This window comes from Acanthochromis polyacanthus, chromosome 22, assembly GCF_021347895.1.
Source record: "Acanthochromis polyacanthus isolate Apoly-LR-REF ecotype Palm Island chromosome 22, KAUST_Apoly_ChrSc, whole genome shotgun sequence".
In the NCBI taxonomy this organism is placed as follows: domain Eukaryota; kingdom Metazoa; phylum Chordata; class Actinopteri; family Pomacentridae; genus Acanthochromis; species Acanthochromis polyacanthus.
Genome location: NC_067134.1, coordinates 26,239,091 through 26,259,271, shown reverse-complemented (window position 1 = coordinate 26,259,271; position 20,181 = coordinate 26,239,091). Strand labels below are relative to the sequence as shown.

General features: G+C 41.6%; 1 protein-coding gene across 1 annotated transcript in view; it reads left to right on the top strand.

The window, feature by feature from the left end:
- Positions 1-20,181, top strand: part of hecw2b (HECT, C2 and WW domain containing E3 ubiquitin protein ligase 2b) — a 43,884-nt gene that overhangs the window by 10,837 nt on the left and 12,866 nt on the right. The window contains exons 3-18 of the mRNA XM_051943287.1: positions 3,148-3,255; positions 4,098-4,192; positions 5,846-5,921; positions 5,997-6,166; positions 6,959-7,101; positions 8,489-8,589; positions 8,817-9,649; positions 10,653-10,800; positions 12,358-12,513; positions 14,628-14,729; positions 14,979-15,129; positions 16,244-16,350; positions 16,461-16,585; positions 18,090-18,275; positions 19,337-19,489; positions 19,663-19,765. Coding sequence (XP_051799247.1) covers positions 3,148-3,255; positions 4,098-4,192; positions 5,846-5,921; positions 5,997-6,166; positions 6,959-7,101; positions 8,489-8,589; positions 8,817-9,649; positions 10,653-10,800; positions 12,358-12,513; positions 14,628-14,729; positions 14,979-15,129; positions 16,244-16,350; positions 16,461-16,585; positions 18,090-18,275; positions 19,337-19,489; positions 19,663-19,765 — 2,757 coding nt within the window. The remainder of the gene's footprint in view (positions 1-3,147; positions 3,256-4,097; positions 4,193-5,845; positions 5,922-5,996; positions 6,167-6,958; positions 7,102-8,488; positions 8,590-8,816; positions 9,650-10,652; positions 10,801-12,357; positions 12,514-14,627; positions 14,730-14,978; positions 15,130-16,243; positions 16,351-16,460; positions 16,586-18,089; positions 18,276-19,336; positions 19,490-19,662; positions 19,766-20,181) is intronic.

Here is a 20,181-nt window from a genome sequence, read left to right as displayed (position 1 = left end):
TCCTGAGCCTCTGTAACACTAGGTTATTTCAGCAGGCAGTAAACTAGTTAGACATGCTGTTATTTGTAGCTCGTGTCAGAGCAATGTCTGAAAGAGGCCGTGAGGAACATTAATGGAAAAGTCAGCAGCAAATGGCCTCATTTCAATGGATTGACGAATCCAGCAAATGTCTGTATCGAGTTTAGATTTGAAAGACTTCAGCATTTACCAAGAGAGGTCTCATGGATGACGTTGAGTTGTTTTAGGGTGTGTTGGATAGAGGGAGTCAGGGCTTTAAAATCATTAATTCTAGAAAGAAGAAAAAAGGACAACAAATCTGAATCTTGAATGTCATTATACAAAAAGTACAACTAAATTAAGTGCAATCCCATTCAGTGCAAAGAAGCAACTCTAAACTAACAAAACTATGTGCAAAGATTGGCCATTTGTCCATATTCTGTTTGTACAGTAAGTCTCATTAAGGAAATCTTTAATTAATGTGTATTTTTCTATCTTCACTGCTGAAAAGAAAGACAATAACCTTTACTTTCAATCCTTAATATAATTTTCTTTCTAAATGGTCTTCTTGCGTCAGGAGACCCTAAAACCTTTACGCTTTAAAAGATCTAAAAACGGTATATTTTCCACTGAATATCCCCTCATGTACTCACATAAATTATTTGATTACTGCATGCAAGCTAATTCTTAGTAGCATTAGCATAAAGCATGCTTTTTCCTCTGGCATTGTTGGCACTGTTTATGAAATTGCATTATGAGATTAATGTTCGATAATGTTCTCTCATAACAGCCGATGACTGCTGGCCTTGCTGATGCCCTTTACTCCTCAGACTTGGGTGTAGAAGATCAGCCTTCAGCAGCCAGTGAAATACATACTCTTCTACAAAAGCTATCTCAAACCACACGTGAACATGTTTGTGAGAGGAAGAGTCTATGAACAATCCTTTATCCAATACACAGAGAGAGAGAAAGCCGGTGAAAGGCAATCCCTGCATCATTCCAGCTTCTGTGCAGCTCTTTGCTGGTATTGATCCAAGTATGGGGAGAGGATTTCTAGGATTTTCCTCCCCAGAGGTGTGGACTGCTTCCAACCTGGCTGCCGGCCACGCTTCCCTGGAGCCAGCCGAGCCGAGCAGCTTCACCTTGCTGTCTGACCTGTACGAGTATTCAGGCGTGGGTAGTTTATGAGGCTCGCATGGTTGCAGGTTATCAGGGCAGATAGATGTCACAGAGAGCCAGGGTTTATTAACAGTGACCTGGCATGACACAGGGCCTAGTGTGTAGACTGCTGTGAATGTGGTTGTGTGTCTGTGAAGCATTAGGATACGGGCCGTTTGTCCTTTACGCATTATGTGCACATAAACGTTTGACGGCTCGACAGGCACAGACAGACAGGGATGTGGTTTATGACATGAGCTTCTTCCTTCAGCAACAAGTAGCCTCCACAGTGCTTCATCAGCGCAACACACTACCCTTCCTTCCATGTAAAAACTCCAAAAATGAGAACAAATTGAAGGAAACGAATCATGGAAAGATGACAGATTATTATCATTCATGTTGTGCCACATTAGACACACACTTCTTTTGCTGCGGTCTATTTACAAATCTATTTTCTTGACAGTTCATCTGCTGGTTATTCCCTCAATTAGGTTGTGTCCACTGAGCGTTGTTAAGGGATGGCAGATTACCAGAGAGTGCTTCATCTTTCCATGCTGTTAGTTTTGTTCCTGTGACAATGTCTTGATCGTTGCTTTCTGGAAATTAGGGACAATGTCAACACCAGCACCTGATGTGAAACGTTCAGAGATGCTGGATGCAGTGCTTTTTTTTAGGCTCCAATAACTCCATACACTCTGTCCTCATCAATTAAACAATTAAAAAACAAACTGGTGCTCGGACACTATATGGACACTCTGCATTAATCAACAGAACAACAATTAAATCAATCAAATGCAAAGTGATGCTGAAAATTTCACATTTGAGGGGTATCATTAGCATATGTTTAGCATTTTTGCTTGAGAAAAAAATTGAGAAGTACTCCAAATAATAGCTTCTTGAGCATCTCTTTTGTACATGTTAAAGATCAGACTTCAAAACAGCACACCACAGGATTTATTACCTTTAAGGTAACAGTGCTAACCTACATGAACAGGTGCCAGCGTGTTAGCTCAGTTGCGCTTACAGGGATTTACTCTTCTGTTTCTGGACTCAGCTGTAAGTTAAAGCTGCTAAAGTGTGGCAGCGGCCACTTTAAATGTTCTTAATGTGCTTGTGTTGACCAGTGACCAGACAAGGAATGCTAATGCTAGCTTTGAGATGCTAATGGATAGCTTTGAGATGCTAGTGACCAGCTTAGATATGCTAGTTGCTTGTTTAAAGATGCACACCACAAGAGTAAGGATGCTAACCACAAGGCCTAGGATGCTAATTACTTGAGAGAGAGTTAATCACTAGCCTAGATACGAATGCTAGCTGCTAGTGTCCAGCTGATAATCTAGTAATACTAATGAGTAGACTGGGGAAAGCTAACTGCTACCCTGGACGTACTGTGGATTAGCCTAGCAATGCTAGTTCCTATCTCAGGAATGCTGGTGTCTATTTGGCAACTTTGGTGTGCAAGTGAACAGACAAGAAATGCTAATAGCTGGAGATGCTAGTGCCTAGCCTGGTCACACTGCTACCGATTAATGTAGAAGTTGACAACTAGTTGACTAATCATTGTAGTTTAGACCCTTGTGTTCAGTTTGGTTCTTTGGACTTGGTGTTAGTATTTAAGAGTGTATAACAGTGTATAACAGAGTGTATGCACTCAAAATGATGAAAATTGTATATATACCTCATACATAGGTCGATCCCTACTGTGAGGATCGTGTTTTCTTTGCTTTTCTAGTGCTTTCAATACATCAATACATTTATCACTGCTCAGGGGGAAGCTGGAGGGAACAGCAGTTGTGAACTATCGTCTATCTAACCAACAGTCCACAGTATGTGAGGCTGTCTGACTTTTTGCCTCACAAGGATGGGCTCCATAGGGGGCAGTTATTTTTTTATTTCTATCTTACCGCTTACTACTGAGGCCTGATTTGTAACAAAGGTCTATGTAGAGCAAAAGAAGAATCTTAAATATGTAAATGTGTTTGTGTTTCGCAGATGAGACGTGTGTGGCCAATGTGTGGGACTCCAAGAACCGTGGAATAAATGGCACCCAGAAAGGACAGATTGTGTGGAGACTGGAGCCGGGACCCTACTTCATGGAGCGTGAGTGTAATCCATGTGTCATTTACTTATGTTAACGGCATTCATGTATGAGTTAAAGGGCGATTTCACACATTTTTAAACACTCAGTTGTGTTAGCTTCAGAAAATGGTTGCTCTAGAGGAGTTCTAAGGAAGCAACTTTGAAGAAGTCATGATGACAGAGGTGTGGAGTCCATGGCAAATCATTTTAACATTTAATACCTAGAATAGATATGTCCAGGACGTCATGAATCAAGGACCTACTGTAATGGTTAATAAAGTCTAGATGTCAAGCTGTCTAGCAAGCATTGTTTAGATGCCTCAGTATATCAGTTTGTGCTGCTAGGTGCAGAACAACTCGTTTTGTTGTCCTTGAACACTTAACAGAAGACTCTTTTATTCAGGCCAGCATTCATTTATTGTGGCATACACCCTGCAGCACTTGAATGACTAATCAAAAGCAAACTGATTAAAAAAAATAACACTTGAATAAACACCACCAAGATAGAAACTATATTAGAGAAGAAAAAAATTATTATCTGGAACCATCCACCTGTGGGCAATCGAGATATTTTGGCTTCACTTCTTTGTATACAGTCTATACTCACAAATATGCTAGTGCCCATCCATTATTGATGAGTCTCATTAATCTGATACATTATTCTGAAACTTAAATTCCTCACTCATTCATTCTTCAACCAGTACGAAAAAAGGAATTACATCTCTTTGATGGGAGCTGTTATTTGGTAAATTCTGTAGAAACCTCATACCAGCCCTTGAGTGCTCTATTTGATTTGATCTGCATTTAAATAATGTGTAAAATTGAATCATAAAGGGAGTATTTTGTGTGTGCTCTTTTTACAGCTGAGACAAAGGTCTGCTTTAAATACTATCATGGTGTAAGTGGAGCATTAAGAGCGACGACGCCGTGTATCACCGTCAAGAACCCTGGAGTGTCGGTAGGTTTGTGTTTCATCTGCATCTCCCTCAGTTCCCTGCAGTAATTCCTTCACATAGGTTCTTCCGCCATCGTCTCTTTTCTTCTTGCTCATTCAATCATTCAGTGTCTGGTGGCGGAGGCATTTATTTTCTGGTTGTCTGTCTCATTCTTGGTGAGCGCAGTATTTCTTGAACGCCTCGAGTGACATTCTTCACATGAGACACAACAGTTCACTTGGTTTCTTCGGTGAATGCAAATGGAGGATTTGAAAAGAAGCCATAGAACAACTGGAACAAATTACTGCACCGTACTGTGTTTATGCATTTTCATATTCAACCTTATACACTTTCGCGTCGCTCCTCCTTCCACATGTCATTCTGCAGGCTGTAAAACATTAAACCCTTTCAGAGATAAGTGCTTTAGTGCACAATGTAGTTACCCACTTTCACTCTCTCCACAGGAATTCAGTTAATTATTTATTGGTGTTGTTAATCTGCATACTGAAAGCTAATGTTATTACCGCGTGTGTTTGTATATAGAGATGTTTGTAAGTTAGCTAAAACGATGAAGCTGAATTAAACAGTTACCATTGCTTCATCAAACTCAGAGTGTGAATGTATGCTTGTTAGAAAACCATTCACTTGTTTGGTTTATATTTGAGGGCAAAGGTATGTTTTCTACCACATTTGCTGTCCCAGTCCTTGAACAAATCGACATGCCTGTTAGTGAGATGTATTGCCAAATTGGACGTGATGACTCTCTCAGTCTGTGTAGATAAATTCTCTTTTAATTATGAGCTTTGTGGTGTCTGTGGGCTCATCATTTTGTGCATCTACTTCCTGAAAAATCCATAAACAGTTGGTGGAAGCCTTTTTATGGAGCCTCTTGTTTTGTCACTTAAGCTACAATGTGCTAATGAAAGAAAAAAATGTGCTTCCATGTGTTGCACTCTTCATTACATATAATATGGGAGTCTGGAAACTGCAAAATTCCAGGACATGGTCTGCAATAGATACACACAGAGAAACATGGAAAAAATCAGTAGGCATGAAGTCACTCACAATCATAGAGGCATTTCAGGATGTTCCTGAGAATGACTTCAGTATCACAGTATGCATGATAGTTCTCTATACATCCATTAGAAACAGAAGCCACCAATTGGCTTATACAGTATTTTGTGGCACTAAATGAACAAAGCTACTAACAGGACTTGATAAAGGCCTGTTAATTCCTGTTCAGTTCAATTAAATTTTATTGATATAGCGCCAGTTACAATGCAGATTGTCTCTAGATGCTTTACAGAACCCTTAAGTCTTGAACCTAACCCCCAGAGCAAGCCATAAGGCGACAATAGCAAGAAGAAACTCCCTTTTAACAGGAAGAAATGTTGAGCAGAACCCGGCTCATATGGAGGACCTATCTGCTGCTGTTCGGCCGGGTTGCCACCATAAGACTGATTGAACCATGTGTGGCATGTGGATAGATGATATATTTCTGATTTCGAACCCGAGTTCAGAACTGTTTCAGAGGGTAAATGTAATCTTAGGACCAGTCACCTTCTCTCGCTGATGTCTCCTTTTAACTTTCAATCAATCTCATGTGTTTTCTCTTTGGATTTAAAGTTGATTCACTCCAAAAACACTCCTCACTTATCAGTTGCCTTTCTCATCAGGTGAGCAGCGAAGGCCAAGCGGAGGACCAATCGGGGAATGAGCATTGTCGGAAACTTGTCAGCTTCACCCTATCAGGTGAGAGGGATGATTTAGTGGAGTCATTCTGGAGCATTAATGAAATAAATGCTCATCGAGTTTTCCCATTTTCAGTCATCCGTGCGGTGGGCCTCAAGAAGGGCATGTTCTTCAACCCTGACCCCTATCTGAAGATGTCCATCCAACCTGGGAAGAGGAGTGGCCTCCCCAAGTTCACCCATCACGGCCAGGAGAGACGGTCCTCCATTATAGCCAACACCACCAACCCTGTGTGGCATGGGGAGGTCAGCAAAAACACACACCTGATGCAAATTTACACCCCACAATGTTAGAAAAAGGTTCATTCTCAGGTAAAGACAGTAGGGGACAAGATAGATGAAAAGCTTCTAAATAAAACTTCTCTTTACAACTACTACTGCTGTACTGTACTGCAACAAACAATTGTGACAACAATTCATGGACTATTTGGTGAACTACAGGCTTTGTTTTCACAGAACGGACAGGAGACGTGTATGGAAATCAGCTAAACCATTTGAACTTGGTTTGTAGCGCTCATCCAAATTGTTTTCCCCTGACTAGATCCTTTCTTGTATTGTATCTCTTCTCAGGTGTAAGTTGCTTGGGATAAAAGCGTCTGCTAAATGAAGTTGTAGAATCGTTGAACTGTTAAATGTAAACAATTAAATATCTTATAGTTCGACTTATCAGATTTGAAGACCTTAAAGTTTGCGCCATATCTAAACTCGAAACAAATATCTTTGGGTTTTGACAATTTGGTTAAATGAAGCAAGATCTTTGTATGCATGGCATTGGACTTTGAGAAATTATGTAGACTTCACTCTAGTTGTCTTGTATTTTTCGCCACTAAAGGCTTAAGGATAATGGCGATGAGTAAGTCAAAAGTTTTGCCTTCAAGCTCAGCTCCCTTCACCACAAGAGTCCAGTACACTGTCCAAGTTACTACTAATGCTCCACTGATCCGCCGGTGGCTCTCACCGTAGAACAGCATTGTAAATACATATAGCATTAGGTAAAACCAGTTTTCCGCTCATACATTTGCTGTTTCCGTCCTTCAGAAGTACACCTTTGTGGCTCTGATGACTGACGTGTTGGAGATCGAAGTCAAGGATAAGTTTGCCAAGAGCCGACCAATCATCAAGCGCTTCCTGGGTCAGCTGATCATCCCCGTGCAGAGACTTCTGGAGGGGCCGACAGCTGAGTGAGTACAAACACAGACCCAAACCTGCTCATCGACCACCTGTGAATAAAAACAGAACAGTCCAAGGCAAACAAAACTGTATGGAGTGTAGTTTATTCTCAGACAGGAAGAGAGGATGTATGCAGAGGTTGCACTGGCTTCTGACCTTCAACATTTACCTACAGTGACTCACCATAGTTCTGTCGATACCAATCAATACGGCCCAGTCAGCTCATTGTCCAGGCATTGATTTGCTATTGCTCTACTACTGAGTACAACTCCAGTGAACCATGATGTGACCGTATGGTGTGTGTGCATAGTGCTCCACACAGGCTGTCTGGTGGTAGGGGTTTGTACAAACAACAGTGAGTTCACAAAGGGACTGCACATGTAGATTCTTCATTTGTAAAAGCTGTTATGTTGGTACTTCCTGTGTATCGTTTGTCTACTTGTTGCTATGCACAAATCCACATATGAGTTGGTTAAACTTCATCTGCATAATATGGCCAAAGGTAATCTTTTTGCTCATGTTCAGAATTTTTCATACCACTGAGAATATGTCAGCAAAAATGTCCCAAATGTGTTAAAGTTTGTTTTAGAGTTGTTTCAAGATGCTACAATGGAATGAATACCCATTTTGTTGAGCAAATTTTAAACAATGATATAGAATAGCATCTTTCCAGAGGATTACAAATAGAGGAAAAGTGTTCTGGCCATTCTCAGTTTCTCTTCATCATGGCCAAGAAGAAGGAGCTCAGTGAGGACCTACGTCAATGTCTTGTGCCCACAGTGAAGGAACATGCTACAAGACCATTTCAAAGCAGTACGATGTCCCTGTGGCGACTGTCCAGAGCATAGTCAGCACACACGAGAGGTTCAACACTGTTAGAAATCTCAGCAGGCGTGGCAGGAAGTGTAAGGTGTCCCCTAAACTTGCCAGGAAAATCTGCCGAGAGGTCAATGGTCCGAAACACACTGCTAAGGTAGTGACGAAATGGTTCAAGGACAAAGATGTCGACGCTCTAGAACGACCAAGTGAGAGTCCTGACTTTGAAGACCAGAGTGATGGCGAGAAGACAGACCGACCTGACCCAGCTTGAGGCTTTCATCAAGGAAGAGTGGGCCAACAGCTCACAAGAGACGTACAGGAAATTTGTGGACGAGAATCATCAAGAAGCAGTCCTAAAAAAAAACTATGCTTTTGACTATTAAAGAAAGACACTGGACTAGGGAATGAATCATTTTGAACATGGTATTTTTTTGGGAATCCATGAATTACGTAGCCCTGAAATGAAGAATTTCTTGAATCATGTACTGTTGTCATTCTTGTGTATATTTGAATTGTACTATCTAGCAACCCTGGGGATTTTTGTTGGGAAATTAGCCATTTTATTTTGTGTGTTTGTAGTGATCAGCCCGTCAGCTACAGCCTGTGTCGTCGTCTTCCTACGGACCATGTGAGCGGGCAGCTTCTGTTCAGAGTGGACATCACTTCTACCGGACAAGAGGGTGTGTGTGCTTCAATCTTTTATTCTTTTTGGCTGAAATAAATGGGTAAAGCAACATTTATCTCTTGAGAATATATGCCAAGAGTCAGACTGTTTTTGTGCTGCAATCCTTGCGCAATACAGCATTGTCACATTATTCTTCTAACCTCCTGCAAACAAACAAAACTATGGAAAGTCATGGGTAACGTACCGTTCTTTAACCCTCACCCTGAATCATCTTCCCCTCAGAGTCCTCCCCAGACGCAGTGGGAGCCATCCTGGGCAGTGCAGTGAATGGCGACCCCGGGAGTCCCTCTGATGATGAAGACCTCCCTCAGCCCTCTTTATCTTCTCGTGTCACATGTGGACCTTCTCCCACAGGCTCCACTGAGGGCTCCTTGTTAGTTAACGGTTCATGTTTCTATGGCAGTGATAGCGTGTGGCAGGAAAGGCAAATGAGTGAAGATGATCTCCTTCCTGTTGCGTTGGGCAGCCACACCCACCGGCAGGTGTCGCTCAACGACTACCTGGACGCCATTGAAGCTCCCAGGAGCCCTGGGGACCGACCTCTAATGGGACCTTCACCCAAACTTCGCTCCAGCTTTCCGACAGACACGCGGCTCAACGCCATGCTGCACATAGACTCAGATGAGGATGAGGAGACGGCATCGCAGCACAGGGACCAATCACAAGAGATGAAGGCTCAGCAGAGTACAAACCCATCAAAGAGATCACCAGAGCCTCGACAAGTGAACAAGGGTTCAAAAAGTGAGCCGTGTGGGCACACTGGCGCTGGAGCTGAAGGTGGAGCTGAGGCCACAGCAGAAGCAGGTTCTTCTGCTGGTGCTGAAGGTGCAGCAGCAGCTTCAGAAAGTGTAGCTGAGACCCGGGAGGCTGCTCAGATCACCGCAGAAACATCCACAGCTTCCAGCTCTTCAGAGGCATTAGGGGCTGAGGCAAGTGCAGCGGTTGGAGCAGGAGAGTCTGGTGGGGAATGCACATGTCTAGAGCAGAGCTGCAGGAGGAGGACAAGCCAAGAGCTGCCCTGTAATCCTTCACTTGGTCCTCTTTCACCCATTCAGGTAAGCAGTTGTAGTTCACGTGTGTCAGCTAGATGCTGTGCACGGCGAGGTTCATCACATCTCTTAATCTACTTTAATGTCTACAGGAGGTGTGTTAGAGATGGCTGTGCATGAAAAACCTGTGAGAGAAAAGACTTTTAAATGTTAAGCAGATGTGATTTTCACATTAGATTTTGATGAATTGCAGTTCCAATTTGCAGTCAGGTCAATAAATAACTGTTGGAATTTTGAAGTCCATGTGATATATCTTCTATATATTCCTTTTAAAATTAAAAAATACTTTTTTTTATGTTCATTATGATCATGTCTTTACAAATTCCATAATTATTTATGATGGATACAATCACTCATTAATAAAAAATGACTGAATATCACTAAAATGTCAAATAAATAACATCCAAATTTAGTAACAACCGCCTTCTAATTAGCTAAACAATAATAAAATGAGCTGATTCAAAAAGAGTTTTGATTTGTTTTTTTTTAAGTTGAGATAATCATGACAGACGTTTCTTTTTTTGGCAATATATCAAATTTTATGTGGAAAATAACTAATTAAAAGACATTCAACTAAGTTCCCCATTACAAAAACACCTCTCAAGGAAGTGTCTTGATTCCAGATCACATGACCTGCTCCACATGATGTCATTTCCTTTTTTTTTTTTTTCTCTTTTTTTTGCCATTTCCTCCTGAAGAAAAGACTGGAAGACTCCAAGGCTTTCTGAGTGATTTAATATAAAGTAGTCAGCAGATTTACTACATTATCTTTATGAATGACTTTCAGTTTTACTCAATTGTATTTATAATATTTAGAAGAATCTTTCTGTAAAATGCCATGTGGTGTTTGGTTATAGGCGGCCATGTTGGTTTTAGGCCAGAAGACAGCAAAAATGTCAACTATGTCACCTGTCAGCTACGTCATATATTCCACTAAATACAAGCACTTATCTACATGTGGAAGTGTATTTCAAGTCCTCCCTTTACTTTTCCTTCTTCTCCTTATCAGGAGGTAGAAACCAGAAAAGAGATGGCTCCAAAGGCAGAGGAAGAGGGGGCAGAGTCGTCGAGCAGCGAGGCAAACGGGCCGGTGGCAGCAGCTGCTCCAGCCAGCAGCAGTACAGCCGATCAAGACGAAGCGGGTTCTTCTGAAGCTGGTAGGTGGTGCCACAGAACTGTCTCATTTGGTTTCTCACTCAAAAATGGAGCATGCAGAGTTTGAAAAGCATGCTTGTGTTAATGTAATATGTATTTTCCAGACTGATAGACGTCCAGACTTGATCAAAGAGGTCAGACTTTTCCAGTGAAATAACACGTAGCTGTGATGGAGCTCAGGATTCAGCTGAAACAAACATTTAAACTGCAGCTGATTTGCTTAAGCTCGCTGAAGAATCCAAATCAGAAACACTTTATTGATTGACTATTGATTGCTGCTTTTACTTGCCATAGTTGCATCGACTGAAACTTGAACATAGGAGCTTTAGTGAACGAACTTGACCTATGAGATCTTTGGTGTCCAATGAGATTTCAGGGAAGGCCACGGTCAACCCAGGTCTCCGGAGGCTCCTCTTTCAGCGGCTAATGCGGCTGGCTTAACCACAGTCAGCTAGTTTTGGTTTCAGTGCTCAGTTGGTCTGAGCAGCTGTCCTTTTGTCAGCTTTCTTTTTGCCGAAGCGTCATCAGATGGAACGGCAGTAAGCGCCACGTCATTGGCAGTTGTTAAATTCCAAACAGTCAGCTGCGACCAACTTTTACACACAATCCAGACCGATCAGAGGCAGCAAGGACTCTTTGTATGCAGTAGGGCTGGCCCGAATAGTGGTTTCTGGCCTCCGGATATTCGGGCCCTATTAAAGACGAATATCCGAATATTCGTTCCGCCCCGTAACGTCCGAAGAGGGGGCTTGTGGCGGAGACGGCCCGAATATTCGGATCCGTTCGTCTGGTCTTCCGGGTCCAAATTTTGCCTTCGTTTTGTCTTCAGTTAAACTGAAGAATTCCCAAACAGCAGAGGTCTTCAGCATCTTGTCTTGTGTTTATGCAACGAAGTGAAGCGTGACGTCAGAGTTGGCAGCCACCCGGCCATTCTGGTGGTGGTAAGAAACACGAATGGATGAACCGAGATGAGCCGAACACGACGGGATGAGCCGAAGTCGGCTGAAGGGAAGAGACGAGCTCCGAATATTTTCATCTGGGGTGAGGAGGGGTGATCACATAGACATATGTGTATATGTCATAGACATAGACATTCGGATACCAAAATTAATATCCGGATACCGCCGTAGTGAACAAAAATTCGGATATTCGGGTCCAGCCCTAGTATGCAGTTATGGTTGACATACATACTGTCTGAGCTGTCACAGAAGCTCAGTTTTCCGTTGACAACCCCAGGCCATCCTTTTTTTCTCAGAGCTAGATTGTAAAAGTAACTGTGGTATCATTTTAGGACAGCGATCACTGCAGATCTGTCCTTTTTCGTCTTTTAAAGTCTCAGAAAGACTTTTCAGTTCATCTTACTGACTGAGTTCTGGTGTTGACGGGTGTATTCACTTTTTTAGGTTTTGTATTTTTCAGATTTGTCTGAATGTGATCTTTCCAAAGTGTTTGTTTTTCCTGTTCATCAGAGGGGTGTACTCACTGTAATCGCTTTCTTCTTGTTCTGCTGCTTCTACTTGAACCCTTGTCCAAATATAACACCTACTTTTTCATTTCAGGAGCGAGAGCTGAAGGGGAGGACGGGCCGGAGGGGCAGGAGGAGAAGGAATGGGAGGTGTGGAGGAGGCGGTCCATGCAGGCTTCTGGAGGCGCTGCCCAGAACCAGGAGGGGTCCAGAGAGAGCGAAGGCGGGATGTCGGGTGAAAGAGAGGCAGGTGAGATGGATGTTTTTACACATCTATATTTTAAAGTCTCTCGCTGCTTGCTTAGTATTAAAACGGATTGTTATTGTTGGTGGACGACCTGGTTTCACAACAATTCACACCTTGAGGCAGGTGAGTTCTGGGTCGTTATCGGGCCATTAGTCATGGGAGCTGAAGGTTCTGTAAGTTCTGTTAGTCCCCATTCGTCAGTTAGAACTGAAAAAGCTCCTTGGATGAAGGTGAAACATCTTTAAGAACAAGAGAAGTCCAGTAGAGTTCTGCTGAATCTACTAGAGACTCTCTGACTGTGGCGGTCTCCAGCATGAAAGAGCAGATGTTCCCCTAGAGACCGAACATCGACAGAGAGAAGAAAACTGGAAGACTCAACTCAGCATCCTCCAGAAGCTTAAAGAGAAGGTGGAGGCTGAAAAAAGAGACATGAAGGAGAACATGGAGCAGATACTGAGCAAACAGAGAGGAGAAGCAGCTCCAAGACCTAAAGAAAGAAGAAGAAATCCAGGTTTTCCAGCATCCAAGACCAGATGTTCCCCAAGAGACCGAACACCGACAGAGAGAAGAAAACTGGAAGACTCAACTCGGCATCCTCCAGAAGCTTAAAGAGAAGGTGGAGGCTGAAAAAACGGACATGAAGGAGAACATGGAGCAGATACTGACCAAACTGAGAGAGGAGAAGCAGCTCCAAGACCTAAAGAAAGAAGAAGAAATCCAGGTTTTCCAGCATCCAAGACCAGATGTTCCCCAAGAGACCGAACACCGACAGAGAGAAGAAAACTGGAAGACTCAACTCGGCATCCTCCAGAAGCTTAAAGAGAAGGTGGAGGCTGAAAAAACGGACATGAAGGAGAACATGGAGCAGATACTGAGCAAACTGAAAGAGGAGAAGCAGCTCCAAGACCTAAAGAAAGAAGAAGAAATCCAGGTTTTCCAGCATCCAAGACCAGATGTTCCCCAAGAGACCGAACACCGACAGAGAGAAGAAAACTGGAAGACTCAACTCGGCATCCTCCAGAAGCTTAAAGAGAAGGTGGAGGCCAAAAAAAGATACATGAAGGAGAACATGGAGCAGATACTGAGCAAACTGAAAGAGGAGAAGCAGCTCCAAGACCTAAAGAAAGAAGAAGAAATCCAGGTTTTCCAGCATCCAAGACCAGGTGCTGGGTAAAGAGACCGAACACCAGCAGAGAGAAAAAGGGGTGGAAGACTGATCTGAGCCATCTGGAGAGGCTTAAAGAGGAGATGGAGGCTGAAAAAAGAGACCTAAAGGAAAATATTAATCAGCTTCTAGAGCAGCAAGAACAAAAAGTCAAAGAAGAGCCGGAAAAAGAAAAACCAAGATGAAGAAAAAGACATTCAGGCGATGTTTTTTCCAATCAGTCATGCAGCTTGTAAATGATCAAGTAATCGATCTGAGGCCATATTATAGTCAAATAATATAATTTTAAACATCTTAAGTAAATTTTTTCACATTTTATTCATTTTATGAAGCTTAACAGATTGTAATCTCAGACCTTTTTGCTACTTTTAATTAGTGTAAAGACTTTATCTTGCATTCACCCTCTGACTGCAGCTTTTCCACAACCTTTGCACAGAGTACTTTGTGAAGTTCTACTGTTTTCACAGTGTAGTTATATGAAGGATTCTTCCAAATACAGGTGTCTTGATACTACAATCTCTGAGACGCATTCACTGACCTCTTAATTTCACTAATTGTGCGACTTTCAGCACCATCTGGCTCCACCTGAGTTGAATTTGGTGAGTCAATTTAAAGGCATAAATCATTTATTTTAGATTTCAGTGAGAAAAGTCAAAATAATTCGACCATGACTGAATGCTGAAATCTAAGAAAATGGGGAAAAAATGTAGAGGGTAAGGAGGAACATTTCCAGCAACCATCACTCCTGTGTTCTAATGCTACATTGTGTTAGCTAATGGTGTTGAAAGGCTCATTGAGGATCAGAAAACCCTTGTGTAGTTATGTTAGTTCATGGATAAAAGTGTGGGAAAACATAAAATTGCCAGGGTGACACCAAACCTTCATATGTCACGTGGTGTAAGCATGTTTTGCAGTTTTGATGACGGGACATTTTGTGTGACTGTTCCTGTAGGCGCCACGGCTCAAGTCAACGGCCACCAGTCGGTTCGCTCGCTCCCGTCTGTCCGCCATGACATCAGCCGCTACCAGAGAGTGGACGAGCCTCTGCCACCCAGTGAGTGTATGTCTGTGTGTGATGCACAGAATGTGGAAGTTTATTTCAGAAGGAACACCATTCACAGAAAATGTACCTTAGCTTTAATCCTTTCTTATCCCTGTTTAGCATTTGGTGTGTGTGAATGGTTTATGACGCACTACAGTGTAGATATAAGCAGAATTACTCATAATACTTAATACTTATGTAGTGCTTCTAAAGACGCTTCAGTGTGTGTGCGTTTGTGTGTGTTCCCGCTGTTCAAACCAGACTGGGAGGCTCGCATCGACAGCCACGGTCGCATCTTTTATGTGGACCACGTGAACAGAACGACGACATGGCAGCGTCCCACAGCTGCCCCAGCCCCACAGACCCTCCAGAGATCCAACTCCATACAGCAGATGGAGCAGCTGAACCGCAGGTCAGAACACACACACACACCGATGGTCAGACTAAAATTGCACTACTGTTCAAAAGTTTGGGGTCACCCAGATAATTTCATGTTTTCAATGAAAACACACTTTAATCCATGTGCTAACTTAACTGTTCAAGGGTTTTCTAACCATCAATGAGCCTTTCAACACCATTAGCTAACACAATGTAGCATTAGAACACAGGAGTGATGGTTGAGAAGAGCATTTCTAAGTGACCCCAAACTTTTGAATGGTAGAGTACACAAATTCAAGTTGCTCTACTTGGTTAAAGTTTCTCTATATCAGTTAAAGTTGTTCTAAAATGACTTGAAGTTGCTCTATATCAGGTAATGTTGCTCTAAAATGAGTAAAAGTTTCTCTAAAATGAGTTAAAGTTGGTTTAAAATGAGTAAAAGTTGCTCTAAAATGAGTGAAAGTTGCTCTATAATCGTAAAAGTAGCTCTACATTAGTTAAAGTTGCTCTAAAATGAGCTGAAGTTGCTTTAAAATGAGCTGAAGTTGCTTTAAAATGAGCTAAAGTTGCTCTAAAATGAGTGAATGTTGCTCTATAATGAGTTAAAGTTGCTCTATAATAGTAACAGTAGCTCTACATTAGTTAAAGTTGCTCTAAAATGAACTAAAGTTGCTCTATAATAGTTAAAATTTCTCTATGTTAGTTAAAGTTGCTCTAAAATGAGCTAAAGTTGCTCTATAATAGTAACAGTAGCTCTACATTAGTTAAAGTTGCTCTATAATAGTTAAAATTTCTCTATGTTAGTTAAAGTTGCTCTAAAATAAGCTAATGTTGCTCTATAATAGTAAAAGTTTCTCTATGTTAAAGTTGTTCTAAAGTGAGTAAAATTTCCTCTGAAAGACTTCAAGTCGCTCTATATTAGTTGAAGTTGCTCCATATTAGTAAAACTAGACTGTATTTCTGATTAATTTTATTTTATGTCCATTGGGGGAAAAATGCTTTTCATTCAAAAATAAGGACATTTCTATTTGACCCCAAACTTAAGAACGGCAGTGTCCATCCCAGCAGTTAAAAACAACTGAATTTTCCACTTTTCCCATTAGTTTAAGGCTCACTCTTGTAATTAACATATATAATCACCTCTGCAGATACCAGAGTATCCGTAGGACGATAACCAATGACAGCAGACCAGAGGAACAGCAGTCAGGAAGTGAGCTGCCGATGGATGAGACCGATGCAAACTCCTCCATCCAAGGTAGCCTCCCGCTTCGCTGCACATCATTCCAGTCCGTATGGTGAAACACGTCCTTTAGCCTTGGTTTGTGCGTGTTTTTCACAGTGCTTGTGTGTGTTTGTGTGTTGCAGAGCTGCGTAGGGATGGCAGCGTGGCTCAGTCCAGCTCCAGGTCCCGTCTCACCCTGCTGCTTCAGTCGCCCAGCGCCAAGTTCCTCACCAGCCCCGACTTCTTCACCGTGCTGCATTCTAACCCTGTAGGCACACAAGTCGTTCGTTCAGCTTCGTTTTAAGAAGCTAACTTTCAACCAACCATTCACTCAGGTTCTGTTGGCAAATTATTAGGCTGTTAATGAAAGAGTTGGGGGCAGGAGAAAGGGATTTTGTCGTGTGAAAATTTGTAGCTGAGAGGGATACAATCTGCAGGATTACCTTAAACGCATTCAGGTATAGTGTTGATAGTCTGGTTGTCAGCATGATGCTTCATTTAGGACATTCCTGCTGTGTCCTCATGACTCTTTCACACATTGGCATGGCACTCAGTCACAACAAAAGCCAAAAGCCGGGAAGATAAGACAGTCAGTTCAGTCATAAAGTGTCCACTGTAGCTTGCAAAGCGAAGTTGAAAACCAAAACAAAATGCAACAAGAAGAATTCCACTAAGGCTGCTCAGTCGTATCATTTCCCACGGCTGAAATCTTGAAACACTTTGTGGCAGAAAGTTATTTTTATTCAACCAGCAAGGTTTTTTTGATTGGAAATGACACAGATGTTTCTTAACCCTTGTGTCGTAACCCTTTAACCCGTTTTAAAGTTTGAAAATGTGGGAAAAAAATATATTTTCACAGTAAACTTCTGATGTCTGCATTTTCAACATTTTTTCAAAATCTTTGAACATTTTTTTGGGGAAAAAAGAAATGTTAAAAATGTTTCTTTAAGAACATTCACGAAAAAAATCAACCAAAATCCAGCGAATTTCGCTGGATTTTGGTTGATTTTTTTGTGAATGTACTTAAAGTAAATCTTAGAAGTTTTTCTGATATATATGTGTGATCACTCTAGATATTTTTAGGATTTTTTGGAAGATTTTTACTCTCTTTTTTTGAAAATATTTCAAATTTTCTTGCCACATTTTGGGGGATTTTTTTAAATAAATCTTTTAAGGGAAACTTTTAAGGAATTATTGGAATTTTCTTCCTGAAGGTTTTTTCAAATTTTCAGAAATTTCGCAGGATTTTGGTTGATTTTTATGTGAATGTTCTTAAAGAAAATATTAGAAGTTTTACTGATATATATGTAATCAGTTTAGATATTTTTAGGATTTTTTTTGGAAGATTCTTATTAATTATTTGAAAATATTTACAAGAATTTTCTTGCCACATTTGGGATATTTTTTAAAATAAATTTTTCAAGGGAAATTTTTAAGGAATTATTGGAATTTTCTTCCTGAAGGTTTTGCAAATTTTCTGAAATTTTGCAGGATTTTTTTCAGACAAGGAAACAATATTTTTTGGTGCCTGTAAATGAGGACAATAGAAGGGTTATAGAGACTGGTAGACCAGCACAAAACCTCCAGCAAAGCAAAGCTGAAAACAGTTGTCTGTCAAAATTTCACAGTTCGGTGATATTTCACAGGAATGTACTCGCCTCCGTTGTACACAGTTCATGCTGAAGAGAAGCTAAATGTATTGAAATCTATGCAGTAGATGGTAATGTGTGGACAGAGAACAGATGGTGTCAACCTTCTCTCTCTTCTCTCAGAGTGCCTACCGTATGTTCACCACCAACACGTGTCTGAAGCACATGATCAGTAAGGTTCGTCGGGACGCTCACCACTTCGAGCGCTATCAGCACAACAGGGATCTGGTGGCCTTCCTCAACATGTTGGCCAACAAACAGCTGGAGCTGCCGAGAGGCTGGGAGATGAAGCACGACCACACGGGCAAGGTGGGGCAGGCAGCCGAATCAAACGTCCCAGAGTCTTATAAAGTCAAGGGCTTTAAATGTTTTAGAGGCAACATAATGTACAGATTTGTGACATCCCACATTAAGACTAAAAAGTGACAAAATGTGACTTTATGATGTGTTTAACTGGGCGTTCGTGTCCTTTGACAGGCAAAAAAGGCTTACGAAGCTTTATAAATGCTGTTTAATTTGGGGAAAAATGCACGTTTTCTCATAAAATATTTGTTTCAACGCATAAAATGAATTAAGGTGGCCATACTTCTTACTTCGCAATGTGATCTTGGGCCCCAAATTGACGAATTAGGGATAAAAAAAGACTTGATTCTAAAAATAAAAGTCAATGTATGTTCAAAATCTAGACTTTTTTCCATAAATTAAAAGCTAAATTGATAAATGTTGAACAGACGTACATTACCGTTCAAAAGTTTGAGGCAATTCCATGTTTTCTGTGAAAACTCCCACTTTTATCCATGTGCTAACATAACTGTACAAAGGTTTTCTAATCATCAATGAGCCTTTCAGCACCATTAGCTAACACAATGTAGCATTAGAACACAGGAGTGATGGTTGCTGGAAATGTTCCTCTGTACCTCTATGGAGATATTCCATTAAACATTTCCAGCTAGAATAGTCATTTACCACATTAACAATGTCTACACTGGATTTATCATTCAGTTAATGTTATCGTCATTGAAAAAAAACTGCTGCTCTTTCAAAAATAAGGACGTTTCTAAGTCTTTGAACAGTAATGTAGATGGTTAAAAGCCTGATTTGACCTACTTAAATTCAACATTTTCCAAAATACCTTTAAAGTTGTAAAATGTATGCACTAGACTAGCACATCTCACTAACGTTTAATCAGACTGAGACCTGCAGGCCAAAAGGCAGGGATCAACAAGCTGCAATGCACCATGTGTTGTTATTTTATATTATGTTGTGTTACTGGCTGTTTTGGAGAGGCTCTGACTTACTGTTTAGACTTCACTTTTGTTTTGCATTTGTCATGTAATTAAAATAATACAATGGACTCTTTCCCCGTGCAGCCTTTCTTTGTCGACCATAACTGCCGTGCCACCACCTTCATCGACCCCCGGCTGCCTCTCCAGAGCACTCGGCCGCCCAGCCTTCTTGCTCACCGTCAGTACCTCACCCGTCAACGCAGCCACAGCGCTGGAGAGGTCAGCCCACGCCGACTGGTGAGACTAAATTCAAATTTTAGCCGTTCATAGCTTTAAAGGGATATCTCCTTTGACAGCTCTTCTCCTCACATCTAGTGCAAGCCTCTCAGGATGCATTCGTGCCAGATAATGCTAAAATTGCCCTCTGAAAGCAGAAGAGCTGCGTATTTACTTGCCTCTCGTCTGTGCAGGTTGGTGAAGACCCTCGTCATGCTGGTCCGCCCGTCCTGCCGCGACCTTCCAGCACCTTCACCTCTGCCAGCAGGGGGCAGTGTCAGGACGTTGTGCCAGTTGGTCAGCATAAGCTCAAACATACACATGACTACACATGCACTCCTGATCTGACAGTATTGAATGTGTCTGCTTTATGTCTGAATAAACACTGAGGGCACTTTCCTGTGAAAGCAGCAGCAGATAGGCACACAGAAGGGATGTGTTTGGAGTCGTCAGCATCACAGGGAGCAAAAGGCAGCTTGTCATAACTTTGCAACACTTTTTTGTTTACTTTGCTCTTCACTTTTACATCTATTACGATCTGAAGCGTACACAAAAGATCAAACTTTACGCTCAGCAAACAGCAGTCAGATAAGCGAGACTCACTTATAGGGCTGGACCCGAATATCCCGAATATTCGTTCGCTACGGCGGTATCCGGATAGTAATTTTGGTATCTGTTTAACTGAAGACAAAACGAAGGCAGTGTGCAAAATT